At 41.8% G+C, this 14,585-nt stretch overlaps 1 protein-coding gene across 1 annotated transcript; it reads left to right on the top strand.

Moving 5' to 3' along the window:
- Positions 1-4,677: 4,677 nt before the first annotated feature.
- LOC123035966 lies at positions 4,678-14,194 on the top strand. Its single transcript, XM_044454676.1, has 3 exons — positions 4,678-4,767; positions 5,301-5,431; positions 7,638-14,194. The coding sequence occupies exon 3, from the start codon at positions 7,640-7,642 to the stop codon at positions 8,609-8,611; it is 972 nt and encodes a 323-aa protein (XP_044310611.1). The 5' UTR covers positions 4,678-4,767; positions 5,301-5,431; positions 7,638-7,639; the 3' UTR covers positions 8,612-14,194.
- The last annotated feature ends 391 nt before the right edge of the window (positions 14,195-14,585 follow it).

Raw genomic sequence — 14,585 nt, 5'->3', positions numbered from 1 at the left:
GGAGCCCCGAAGATGGAATGGCCTCTGCCTGGCCCCATTGCTGCTCTATTTCACTGGGCCTTCCCAGGATATTGATTGTCTTAAAGGTTTTACTGCTGTTTCAATACCATAAACCACTTGAGATCATTCAGTTGCAATTTAATTATTGCTGATTGCTGTTTTATTGGTTGTTTAATCAAGCCAACTTGATTATTATTATTTTTACAGAAAGACAGGGTTAAGAAATGTTAGTAATAAATAAAATAAAATATTCAGCCATTCAGATATCCTATCTGTTTTTTCAGTAACAGCAGTCATCAAACTTTCAGTCCCTGATATATTACTTAAAAGAAGGTCTCTTTTCTCAGATAAAATTAGGCCTACGATCTTAAACACACCAATTAGAGAGTAAGCACTATAGAACACTTATTTTAGATTGGATTCCTGGATAAGCACACAGAGGATTGGGCTGTTCCTGATTTTCCAAGCAACCACCACTATCTCTGGAAAAGGCTAAAGCATCCTTCCTCAATGTGCTGCCTCCAGATGCTTTGAACTACAGCCCCCGTTATTCCCAAGCACTGGCCATATTAATTGGGGCTGATAGAGACTGCAGTCCTAAAACATCCTGAGGGTACCAAGTTCGGGGAATGTGGGCTAAAGCTGTTCAGATCAGCCTAGAGATGCCCAGGATGGCCCACTCAACCAGACAATACTAACTCCATCTTACTGAGGACTAAGAGGAAGAAGCCTTCCTCTGCTAAAAACGGGAGTCACTAGTTGCCACATGCTAGATCCTGGCATTACAGGGCAAAGGCCATCCTAAAACCAAGCACCTGCACTTAGCACACCTATTGTCCAGGTGCCAAACTATAAAGAATCTTTGAGAAACCATCTCTGGGCCAACGATGAACATTGTGTAGAGTGTAACTGAAGAAAAAAGCAGTGTGTATGTGTGTGTGGGGGGGTGTCTTTTCTTCAGTACATGTGCTAGAGTGTAGATCTTCCAGGAAGAAAAGGAGGGTCTGAGATAGGCACCTGAGAAATTGCATCATTGTTTTCTTGGCCATTCATCACTGAATCCCCTCTTTAAACTGTTTATTGTTGTGTGCTAGGGGACATACCAACCAGTTTATACGCTTTCCCCTGAATTGCTAAGAAATCTTTATTGTTTAACTATCTGCATAAAAACCCAGATTGTTGCCTTTGGGGGTAAAAGGTTCACAAGGCCGTACACCACATTATTGGTCATGATAGCATTGATTTAACAGCCAGGTTGCATTCAACCTGCTGAGTGGAACCTGTAACCCAGCCATGCTCCCCTAAGGATACAAGGGGGCTCACAAGGGAGACCAGTGCAAAAAACTCTGTGGGACCTTCGGCCGGTGGTTCCCAAGAGACCGAGGGTGCTTAGGGACCAAGGGGACTGGGTCTGTTTTACTCTTGGTGATGGCAGCCAATACTAGTTGGCTGGGCTGAATCCAGCCTTGTCCCTGTAGCCAGAATGCTGACAGGTGCCAGGTCACCACAAAAACATCTCATGGTGAGCCTGCACATGTTTTCTGCCAGGTGTGTGTGTGTGTGTGCACATGCGTGCATGCGCGTGCACTAGGATCCTTGAGAATGTATCCTTACTCATTTGCCTTTTGGCTCTTAGAAACAGATGGGATATTTCTGGAATGTTACAAGTTAAAGGGTAGCTCCATTGTTCTGGGTCTGTTAACTAGTTATCTGCTTGTCTGAACAGGCATTGGCCCTGCTACTCTCTTTCTTCCATATTTATGGTAATTTATTATATTCCCTAAAAGGTATAAATACAAGGAAAGAATTCTTCAAGGATTCTGTCTCTGGTTCTGGTAGCCATTTGAAGAAGCTTAAGAAGAGAAGAGGTGGCTTAAGAGGTAAATAAAAGGCTCTTTTTATACTTTATTAAAGGAATTCTTTGGATGCAAAAGGAGTGCCTTTTGAAATATGTATGTGACACTATCAACATTTAAAAATGCTTTCAGGCCATCAATAATTAAAAGCAGCTGAGCTATATGGAGAAAATGCTTCATTCCAGTTGAAGTCATGCATTATTTACTTATTTCTGCATATAAATCAATAACACTTATAACTTGGGCTGTCAGCACATCATCTGTCTTTGAATTAGTTACGGCTGCAATCCTATACCCACTTACCTGGAAGTAAGCTCCAGTGAACCCAATGGGACACATGAACGGACACACACAGGACTGTGTTTTAAGCATACAGCAATATACATATTACAACCCTCAGTAAAAGTCCCTTTGTGAAGGGGAAGCATAGCCTCACTTAAGTGTGAGAAGCAAAGAAACTCTTTATTGTTGCAGAGCCCTGTGAAAGCTTTGGCTTTTTGGTGGTGTAGAAATATGATGATGATACATAATTTAATATGTTCTTTTTACCAGTGTGGGAATTCTGAAATTGCAGTAATACACTAGGACTACAAACGGTTTAAAAAGGAGTAAGTTCAGATGCTATGTGTTTTATAGAAGATGCAGATTAAAAATGTGCAGTGATATTTTAACTGAGCAGGGTATGGGTTAGTTGCCTGTGGTTCTTGCTCCAGAAAGAAATTCACTGTGGCCTATCCTGAAATGCAAAAGAACCACTGGATTTGCATACAAATGGGAAGGAAAATTATGTTTAATTTTAATGTTTTAATGTTTAATTAATGTTTAATCTAGATGTCCCCTTGTGGCACATCTAGAACATGTAGAAAGGGGACGGTGCATGCACAAGGAGGTCTGTTTATGAATTATATGTTGTTTTAACTTTATGTCAGAGAGATGAAGATACATACTAGATCACATGTGTAGGCTTGTACTGGCCTGTGCAATGCACAGTGGAATTTGACTTGTACTTATTTAGTAATTTCTAACTATATTAACTTGGGCTAAACCCCACAATTTCCTCATTTTAATCCTGAAAAGGGTATATAAAAAAGGATTCAAACAGCTCCAAAGCCACACCCTGTCTGATTTTCAACAAAGAAAAAAATAACAGGAAATCCAAGCACAGAACTTCTGCATTTTGGTCCATATATGGTCTATAAAAATTACCAGATTTATATATAGAATCAGATCATGTTGATGAAGTTGCATGTGAGTTTCCCATAACATAAATGCCAGATGAAATGTTCTAGAGTGCAAATCTTTGAATACACAAGCATTCCTGGCATGAAAAGGCCATGCTCCGAAGGCTGCTTGCCCCACTTGGCTATGAGCTCAGTAAGATCTGAGGCCAAATGGGGTCTTGCTGCTGACTGTGGCTATGAGAAGGATCCTGGCGGGATGCCATTAGCTGGGGACCAGCCCATACTGTCTCCTTCCAGTGAGTTCTCTGGCAGAAGCAGATGACAGGAGAGTTGCAAACTATGGGGAATGACAGTCGTCTGCCTATTTACGTAATTACCCAGAATATCCAAACTGCAGTCATTCCATGGCAATGTGAGTAATTTAAAAGGTGGCTTGCAGATACCCACTAATTTCACTAGACATGCCCAAACACAGGGCAGGCGGGCAGGCGGGCAGGCAGGTGATGGTCCCAAATTCAGAGCAAGCTTCCGTGCTGACGGGCCTTTCTGGGATGCTGCCCAAGGATGTGGAGTGCTGGTGCCTGAGCTGGAGGCCCCAGGGCTTAATTGAAGCAAACACACCAACCTCAAATTGGAAGGTAGCTGCTTCTGATCTGGGAGTCCCTTTCCCTTTCCTCTGGTACCCAGGCATTCTGTGTAGCAGCTCCTTGGCGACACAAATATATTCTAAACTCTGAGGACCCTTTCAGATACTCTTTTATCTGAGTATTGCTTTGTCAGGTCTGGCCCAAGACTATTTGCTTCCTGGGACAAAGCTGGTACCATTTCCTTCAACATACATTGGCCAGCTGGACTGCTTCGGTCCTGGCAAGGAGATAGCAGCCTTCACTGAACCTCGCTTCAACACACAGGCTATGACACACACAAGCTGCCTGCCTGCATCAATAAATCAGGACAAATGTTACATCTTACCCTATAAAGGTGTGGTTGCTACGCATGGAAGGCAGTTGCTGGGGCTAGACCCTGGTATGAATTAACTCTATGAAGCACCACAGTCTTGACTAAAATTATATTGTGCATATAACCATAAAGATTTCAAGGGTTTCTCCATATCTGGAAAAGAGAGCATCTCTGTAGGATGAGACTTCACATGTCTCCTTGAAGGTATGATGCCTTTGGTCACTGGGTATAATTTCTGAACGCAGAAACAGACAATCTGCTAATTGAAACCTCCACACGTTATTTTTAAAAACAGCTTTTCCCCACGTCAGCAGAGAGCAACTTGGAACTGTCTTTACATGCTGCTTCCCACAGATGCAAATACAAAGCAAAAATATAGTCACTCCCATTCTGTTGCCCTGGTCTTGGCCTATTGAATAATTCAGAGCATAACTTAATGCTTTTATTGTGCCATAGGAAATTGATTTATTTGCCATGGAGATCATCCTAGACTTGTCTCCCCGATTCCTTGCTTTCAGCCTTTCCAGTAATACGAGGCACTTATCAATTAGAATCCTTAGGAAACAGAATGGCACAGACCAGCATAGACCAGTCTATATTTAGCAACTAAAAAGCAGCCGAATCAGCTGACTGGATGCTGCTACCCTGGTGTGCAGCCTTGGTTTAGACAGCACATATTCAGTGCAGGAATCAAGCAGAACAGGCAGGAGAGACGCTGAGCCTGGAAGCTTAGGAAAAAAGCAAGCTTTACCTGCAACTAACACACTCAGGTAAGGAAAGAGCAGGAGCTTTCCAATGGAAAATGCTGTCAGGCTTAATCATTGCTGTGAATAGAATTCTGAACTCCAAGAGGAGAAACTAAATGTACAGGTATGGCGAGGCTGCTGATGCTAGCTTCGGGCTCACAAATGTCCCAGCCAAGGGAGCGAGATATCAAAAAGCATAACAGCACAGGATAGCTGCTATGCAGATTACCTCTGCCGCGTCATGCAGAGTAAGTAATCTCTTCCCCACCTATTTGCCAGTCCCATTGATCCAGCAAGGTTTACTACCCTATAGTATATTTAGGACTGTGGGGTGAAAAGGTCAGTTACATATGGATTTCTAGAAGTCACAGATAAAGCAGTGGAGATGATGGCACAGAAATGGGTGAAGCAACTATGCTTGCTTTACAGTTAAATGTGTTTAATCTGAAAATGCAGAATTTATTGCCTTTTTTCTGATAGAGTTGCTACCTCTTACCAAAGAGACAGGATATCGCCTGGACATTTCTAGTTACTATTTCCATTTAACTTTTTTCCAGTGGCTCCTGCTGCCCATTTCCACTGTGTTCCAGTGCTCTGCCCTGTCCTCTCCCTTGCTGTAAAGCACAGCTAGAAGCTGGCCTGCCCAGAATAGCAGGGAGAGAGGAAGACCAAGGAAAGGACTACAGAGGTACTGTGTGGGCTGAACTGGGCTGCTTTTTCTCTTTCTTCAATTGGAGAGTCAAATGGCAAAGCCAAGTACTGGGGCAACGTCTCTCAAACTTGTCTTGAAGGATTTTTGATTAATAAATAGGAATAGCCTGGGTGTGTCTCAACCTCCCTGGTTCTGTGTCAAAAAAGAGCTATATCTTGTTCAATCTTAGACAAAAGAGCTGCTCAGCAAGGTTAAAAGTGGGAGGGGGTAGATGTGGGACTATATATTCCCCATATCTAGATGCATTAGGAATGTTTCCTTGTAAGGTATATTTACACAACAAAACTAAGCTGGTCTGAATATGTCATGGTTTCCCTTGAAGGATCATGGGAATTGTAGCTGGATAAACTGTTTGCACTGTAGCTATGCCAAATATTATGTTGCTTCCGCATTCTCACTAATTCTATCCCTGACTTTTGCACTCACTAAAAATGAATTTATATATATATATATTCTACTGGCATCATCCATGTACAAGAAGGAGATACCAGCCTACTTGAGCAATCTCTTGGTTTGCAGGAGTACAAAAAATATTTAGGGGAAAAATCCCAAGTGTGGAAAGAAACACACAGACCCCAAAACAGTCCAAAAAAGGCTTAGCATGTTGAGTGGGGATGGAATGCTAGGATAAGGAGTGTTTCTGGGGCTGGACATAAGCTAATTTGGTTGGAATCCTGAAAGATGAATTCCATAGCCAACATTTTATGTCCCGATAATCTTATAACACTCCTTATCCTAGCCTGCGCAGCACTATTTCCTGGCTTAATCCCAAAGAATGAACCTACTTAATGCAAGTTAAGTTAGTTTTTTGAGTAAGAAATATTTTTCAGAGTTTTGTAAGCACAGAATCAATGCAAGTCCCCATGTCCAATGTACTGCTCATGGACCAAAGAAGGGATTTTCAAACTTGATCTGCAGGGGAAAAGAAATTGCTTCTGTAAAAACTGAGAGTTAAAAAAATCAACTTGGATCAGAAGTGTATTAGCACTGTGGGAATTACGTCATGGTCATAGGTGACATTATGTTCTTCATCTATTTGTTTATTTTTATACTGCTTTTCCATAATACTGGTTCTCATAGTGGTTCACAAGAATCAAATCAGGTTTCTAGAAGATGATGCTGCCCTCAAAATATCAGATCTAGGATATCAGTTGCTGTACAATGTACCAAAAATGGCATTTTGTGGCTCCTGCTCTGCTCCATGAAAGACAAGGGCAGCAAAGCAGGTTGGGGGTTACTAAGGCGAAATAGAGACCTCTCCCCAGTCCAACAATGATGGTAAATGCTGCTCTTCTTAGAAATAATGTACATTTCTCCACCTGAAGTTACTTCCATACTTGCTTATGCACCTATGGGATTTTGCTGGGATTTCATCTTCTTGGTATGTGAGACATAATCAGTAATGGAGCTCTCAGTCAAGATAATCTACTTTACTAATCTCTTTTAACTCCTTTTCTTTCTGGTAGTGATTCCTGCACGTAAGTACAGTATATGGGGTGCTTGTTAAGTTTAGTGAAAGATCATAGCCTAGGGATGGGCAACCTGTGGCCCTTCAGATGCAACTGGGCTATGGCTCCCATCATCCCTGACCGTTGGCTAGCTGGCTGGGGCCAGTGGGAGATGGGGCCTAACAACATCTGAAGGGCCAAAAGTTTCCCACCTTTATTCTAGGCCCAGACTAGCACTGTCCTGCCTCAACTCTGCGTTAGAGCTGCCCATCCAAACATGGATGTGGGAGGCAATAAAAAAGCGATGGAGGCAGAAAGCAGAGTCATTGTGTCAGACCTGAAGGAGCATTGGCCTGATGGGGGGGGGGGGGCTGCTTTGAACAGCACTTGACTTGAAGTGGTCATCTGTGACCTGTAATTGTTTTGTCACAGAGAAGGAGAAAGATCCCCAGAGAAAGGAGACAAAAGAGATGGGCCACACAGAGAGAAATATACACACACAATAGGCAGAGACAGCTAGATAACAGCTATTCCTGAGCAAAAAGCTGCCCATAACAAGCATGAGGTATAAATGGATAATGCTCTTTATAAATAAAGTAATACTCATTTCAAAAGCTCCCGCATCTATACATGTTGCTTCTATAGAAGGAGGCCTACATATATTATGCTTATATTGTTACACTTCCAGCAGGCTCGTTGGTATTAGCTAATGATACTTTGTATATTCTTCACAGACATGGCTCCCCGAATAAGACTGAACTTAGCAAAGCCTCTCCCAACCATCAGTGAAGCCTTTGAGGATATTCTGGAAGACATAACAAGCAACACAAAAGGTTTTGGGAATGTCTATTCAGGCCCAGATTCTTATTCTGGTGAAGACTACCTTGAGTCTATCTGCCAGCTTTCAAGACCTACCTTTTCAATTCCACCAGAAAGTAAGAAAGGTCAAGATATGGGCAAACCAGGAATGCTCCACAATAGTCACAGAATCTTAAACTTGTCTGAGGCACCAAAAATGGTCTCTAGATATACCCTTCCTAATATGATGCCATTAGAAAAAAGTAGCTTCATTCTTGATTGTATCAAAACCTATTCCAGCTCTAGGGTGGATCCACTAAAAGAGCTCTGTACAGAAGGTCATAATGCTCCTCAGTGGAAAAGATGTCCAAACGCCAGTGAGCATAGTGGTGTTAACTGCTCACGGGACAACTTTCATGGCACTGGGATACTCTCACCTCAAGAAAAAAACACGGAAAAACGAGATGTTTTCAGCTTCCCCAGGATTCCCTCCCCAAGACCGCCGCAGAGGGAAAGTACTTGCCCTGAACTAAAATGCCTGAAAAAACAAAGCAGGATGTCAGCTCTGGAAAGGGGTCCAAATCAGGAAGAAAATTGCCCTCTCATCGTTAATGGTAAATCACTCTGGCTGCACCCACCCAGAGAAACGCCTCTGAGTGCCACGATTTTGAGATCGTCACAAAGAGGACAGCAATCTCTGAAGACCATGGCCTGTCTTGAAAGGGAGCAACTGAAGCCTTCCATTTATAATCAGAAGATGAAGGGAGAGACAAGTAGCAAAGAAGGCAGTGTAGGAAATTTCCACATCAATCAAAAAGGCACAAGCCACGGCTGGATTTCAGAATACCAAAGTGCTTGGAAAGAAGCAAAGGTGAGAGCATGCCTGCTCCCTGCCATTGCAGAATCATGAATTGTTATTTTATTTGAAGAAAATGTAGGTGGTGTAACTTCCTCCTACTTTGAGCACATTCTGCAGTGTCATTTTTTTTCAAAAGGGCACAGGACGCTAATTTACAGTCAACATAGACTGTAGAGTGCATTGTGCAAATGACCTGTGCAAAACTTCAGAGAATCGAGCAAAGGGAACAATTAGCAGTGCTACCCAGAGAGCACTGCAGGCTCAGTTTATCTTAGACGTTTGGATAACAAGTTGTAACTACTATTATACATGTTGTCACCCACTGGATCTTTTGGCTGTATGAAAATACACATCCTGTGCATTATATAAATAGATCCAGCTCTGTAAGGGGCTGGAAGTTGGTGAAAGCTCAGTCATCTATTTAAGTGAAAATATATCTTGATAGTTGAAGTTTAAATTATGCATGGACCAATCATGCACCTACAGAAAACATGCCCAAGAATTTCTAAAATTCATCTAGGAATAAAGGAGGGGAAATCCATATTCTTCACCCACACAGTGGACAAACTTCTGTTTTGCTATCAAAAGGATCACCCAGAAGAGCAGGTCTAGTTAATAAGAACACAAGAAAAGCCCTGCTAGATGAGACTAAAGGGCCAGCTAGGCTCGCATCCTGGTTCTCACAGTGGTCCACGCTAGATGCACCCGGAAAACCCAAAGGCTAGGAAATCAGACTCCTACATAGCTGCCCTGGAGCAACTGGTACATTCAGTCATGTGCTACGATTCAACCTCAAGCTTCCAGGCTGCCATTTTATATTATATTATGTGCAGTACTGAAAAGCCCGTGCTGAAAATTCTATGAATTTCTCTAAACCTCCTTTGAAGCCATTTAACAAATGCATAGCAAATTCTATTCATCTGTTGCATGAAGAAGTTGTTTTCCCCTTGTCTGCCTTGATCTTTGGGTTCAGCCCATAGACAGCTCCTATTAGCATCTGTCATTTCTCCTTTGCTGCTGTGAGGCACAGTATTGTTTTATTAATAGGCTCAGGATACTCCACTCAGTTGCCACTTCCTAGGAGCAACTAAGCCACCATCTGTTTATTGAAAAGCAACAAAAAAGAAAAAAGAAAAGAAAGGAAGAAAAAATAAAACAAAACACAAAACCAACCCCACCCCACCATTCCTTTGCAGGTCCCTTTTCCACTGATTTATTACATCTCCTAAGTTGTATTACCAGTGGTTTTTGTTCTACGTGCTCAATAATGAAACAGTTTCTTATCTTTTTTACTAATATAAGCAGTTAAGCAACACTGTACTTCCTAGTTTCTCTTTCTATCAGGAAAGGGAAAGCCTGTGCTCGTTCAAATGGATAGAAACAAGTCATGAATTGCCAATTTTTATGTCTAACTGTGATCCCCCCAGGGGATAGTTTTTGACCCTGATATTTCGAGTGCTGTGTTTAATTCATATATACATATTGTTACAGACCCATACAGATATATGAGTTGTAGGTCTCTCCTTACAAAGATCTTTCAGTCTTTTCATTATGCAGAGACTCTTGAGCTGAAGATCTCTCTCTCTCAGTTCAATGTACTGAGAGCTCATGAGAGCTCGTGGTACTGTGTTTAAAATTGGAGCTGGGGGAGAACTAAGCTAGACTTGTCTGGAACTTACTGCTAATTTTCTCTGACATAATTTGTAAAAAGAAAATCAAGCTCTCTAATGTTGCACTGTGTTTTCTTGCTGCTTGTCCGTATAATTTTTGTAACACAGGTGCTTTTAACCCTTTTCTGCATCTTCAATAGTCTTAGCAACATAGCTGGCAGTGAACCATTTTCATCAAAGCATATTGTGCTACTTTGTCAGCATGATTAGTATATAATTTTACATTATGTACATTATCTAACTATTGCAATACATGTGAAATCAAAGGGCCACTTCACACGCTATCAAATTAGCTAGTGCTCACCATGGTAGATTCTTACTTGTGACTATGCACACCTTTTGTTGTTGTTTGGACATGTATTCTGGATTCAGGAGTAGCGTGTGGCATGTACATAGGGTCAAATATTGTGTACTCCTATTTGTTGCTGGGTATTGCTTGGATATAGAGTATAAGCTGATTAACTGTTAGATTTGGAATGGACCTAAGAACAACAAGAAGTTACTATTTTGTGTTGTTGATGATTGCTAATGTGGCCTGTAGAGCCATTTAATTGGTGTGTTATTCCTGAAATATAATGCTTAATTTTAAGAATTACAAATCATCAGGGGAAAATTAAACCCTTGAAAACCCCTGTCCTCATACTTGAAGGGGTGTTTTGAACATTAGCTCTGCTGTGTCAGTTCAGATACAAATCTGTCAGCTATTTAGGTGCCTGCGGTACATTTGCAGCAGTATGAGATAGTAGAGCAGACACTACATCAGATGGGTAGGTGGGGGCAGATTTTTTGTTTCAAAAAAAAAAAAAAAATGTTAAGAACTTGGACACTGCCCTGCCCCTGCAAATAGAAACGCAGCAGAGAAAACCTAGGATCACAGCAACTTAAACATAAAATAAACTATAGAAACATAGCTTTTCTCTCTATTTTCTGTTTACAAGGATGTTTTTTTCTTAATATGGGTTTATATTAAAAAAAATTGAGTCTCCAGTATGCATACTGAAGTGGTGTCATCCATGTTGCTACATGCACAGACCTAGTCTCAGTAAAAAAACAAAATGGGGAGAGAGAATACTAGGGCTGATTCTCTTTCTTTGTTGGCCATTGCCAACCATTTTACTTACTTGAAAAAGCTCATGACTTCCACTGTCCAGTATCTCATAAGGCTAATATTATTGTGATTTCAGCATTATATGTATTTACAGTATTTACAAAGGAAGGATTGCACAAGGGGATATTTTTGTTGCTTTCCAAACGATCAGGTATGCTCTTCCTGTCTGCAATAGCCCTGTAGCTATTAAGATTTTTGTTAATAAACCCTAAGATTACAGGGCATTGAAAACTAACTATACTGTGTATTTGAAAAGCTTAAAGGGACATTCTATTATTCAATACAATATTAATTTGTATAATTGCACTTACCCGGAAAGTTCTAATTAGAATACAGGTTTATTCATACCTTTGGTTCAACCAGTAATTGAAAAGAAAAAGCAATTAATGATGGTCCCATGGTGTTTATCGCTTTTAAAAATTGTGCAACCTCTGGAATAGAAAACTGATAACAAAAACATTCACATGGTTCATAAATGTAAATTGCCACAAGAGTACCTAGGAAAATGTATAGCCCATTATCTGTAATGGCATATATGTCTTTGTGAGCTACTTTGGCGATTCTGTCATGGCAGAGTAAAAATAAAATGCATGTTATGCTCTAAAGCTTCAACCTACACAAAGCTAATTAGGAGTAAGTGCCTTGCTAATCGGCAAGATGTACTTCCAAGAAAACACATGCAGGCTTACCAGGGGGGAAAAAACTTCTAATGCCCTTCATCAGATTTTTAAGTAAACATGTTTTTAAGACTGGGATGCAGACTCTCTGAAAATATCTGATTAATGTGTTAAAAAAAAAAAAACTCAAGAAGATGCGGGTAGTGCATCTGGCCACATTTATCAACCGGGTGGTTTTTAGGGTGCGGATCGATTTTCCCTGTACACCTTGAATATTTTTCTGCTCTAGCATTGTGTCAAGAGCTGTGGGATTGCCATGTTTTCCTTATGGGGGTGCTCTTAAGCAAAAGTTTTTGGAAGAACGTTTTCCAGAAATCAGAGATGTACATGCATTTGTGACTGATAATGCAAGATGGACTTTAAACTCCTGAGGAGGATTTCCCCATCCCAGCCCTGCCACCACCTAAAGGAAAATTGCTCCTTCATTGAGGAATTTCATCTGTAGTGTTTCTCATATCTAAGAACGTTGTCTGTTTCAGGGGTTAAGGGCCTCTCCACCATTATAACTCAGAGTTTCATAAGCTGACTCTTTATAAAAAGCATTAAGGGACTCCTAATATTTACTTTGGAGTGTTCAAAATATTACTACGTGACATTCATTAGGACTCAAGAGACTGTTGCTGTTGCAAACCCCTTATAATGGAATCCCAGACAGCCATTGGAATACTCTGACTCTCTGCTCCAACCTTGGAAACTCGCTGTGATGGCAGAGCGGCACTCTAAGTGCCCACCCCTGTGTCTCGCATCCGGTGTAGCAAGACTATGCCAGCTGCTTCTCCAAGCTTGGAGAAGGAGTTGTGAGGAGAGAACTGGCACCCAACCCAATATATGGTATCCGGGCCGCACCACAGCCTCTTTTTCTGCCATTCTGAGATGCCAGTTACACAGCTGACAATGGCTTTCTTGCAGCTTTGCGTTCTTCTGCACAAGATGCCTATGATCCTCCAAGTCCAGGGGATTATAGGCATCCAGATTAGATTGTAGCATTAATGTTGCTTTCTTTTATCTCAGGCCAAACTCCCAAAACATCTAACCCAGCCAAATGCATTCACAACTGGTCTTCCTCTGACTCCCAAAGCGGTATGTGTTGTATTTCTGGCTGCTTGGACTGCTTGTTTGGGTTTTTACTGTCTGCTTGTTAAACTTCCTTCTAGTAAGATCCCCGGGCACCATCCTGGCATGTCACAGCCAGCTTTTCCCTACTTCTGATCTTCACCAGCCATGAAGGGTTAGGAGGGAGTAGCTTAACATCCAGTCCTTAACTATTACAACTTTCTGAAACTTGACCCACCAACTGGCAGACCTCCTTCCTCACTACCTACAGGCTAACTTAACTTGATTTTCCACCTGGCTCAAATCCCAGGCCAATCAGAGCCCAATTTATCTGATACAGGCTCCCTCTAATACTATTCAAAGAATTCTCTCTCTTTTCCTCTTGGCCTCCGCACACACACCGCGCAACAGAAAAACAACAAGACCTCATGCCTACCACTCTAGCCTCCCATAAGCCACACAAAATAAACATTGCATAACAACAGCAAGGGTGTGTGTGTGGGGGGGGGGTTTCTTCACAACTCCCTAGAATTATTTGAATGCAAAGAAGTCCTCTAGCCCTTAGAAGCTGATGATTCTAATCAGGGTCTTTCATCTTCTAGCTCCTGTTCTCTCAGAAGGATTTTGTATGAAATAGTATGTAATGAATAGCAGGCTGCTAACTTGCTGCGTATGGGAACATAAGAGCCACCTCAGGCAAGTCCAACAGCAACGTGCCCTAACCGATCCATGCCATATCCTAACCTGGTTTTGCACGCAGGCGTTTCAGTGGTTTGTCTTGCGGCACTGGGAGCAACTTTTCAAAGAAACAATGCTTCCACACTGTACCCTTGCACAAAAGTTGAAGAAGTTTTGGATCCTGCCTTTAGTCTTTAACGTTCTTTCCTCGTCGGTAGTCCTTCTGTGGCAGTGTGCCTCTGAGTCCAGAAAGTCCTGCTTGGAAGATTGCAACCCTTCCATTAATGGCTTCTGATAGGACTTCCGTATTGAAAGACCATCTTCTGTTATATTATAGCAACCATTCAAGCATTTGTGAAAATTAAGTGCTGGCCAAGTCTGCCATGAAATATGTTTGATAACTATGTATGTGCTTTGAGAATTTATGTAAATAAACATTTAAAATATCGCCCTGCTGTGGTCATTAAAATTAGACTTGTCCTGTTGGATCACAAAGGAGAGAAAGACAAAAGGGAAATGGGAAAAGGCAGAGCAGGATGGCTGCCCAAGAGCATTGCAATGGCTGCTGCCACAAGCAGGGCTGTTTTTGTCACAGAACGTGCCGGAACGGCATTCTGGCACCTTTTTTTGACGGATTTTTCCAAAGGATTTTTCCAAGTGATTTTGAATCGCCCTGTCGGGCGTAGCAGGTCGGCAGCAAAAATCATTAACATAGTGCCTGCGGGCTGCTTGTGTGTCTGCTCGGCTTGGGACACTGCTCGGCTTGGGATCGGTCGTCTGGTCGCGCGCTGAGTGCTTACCGCTGGCGGCGACCATTATGTTTATGTGTGTGTAGAGTG

Source organism: Varanus komodoensis, unplaced genomic scaffold, assembly GCF_004798865.1.
Source record: "Varanus komodoensis strain SLA01 unplaced genomic scaffold, ASM479886v1 scaffold7_3, whole genome shotgun sequence".
Classification (NCBI taxonomy): Eukaryota; Metazoa; Chordata; class Lepidosauria; order Squamata; family Varanidae; genus Varanus; species Varanus komodoensis.
Note: the sequence above shows the minus strand (reverse complement) of the source record. Positions and strands in the feature narration are given on the sequence as shown.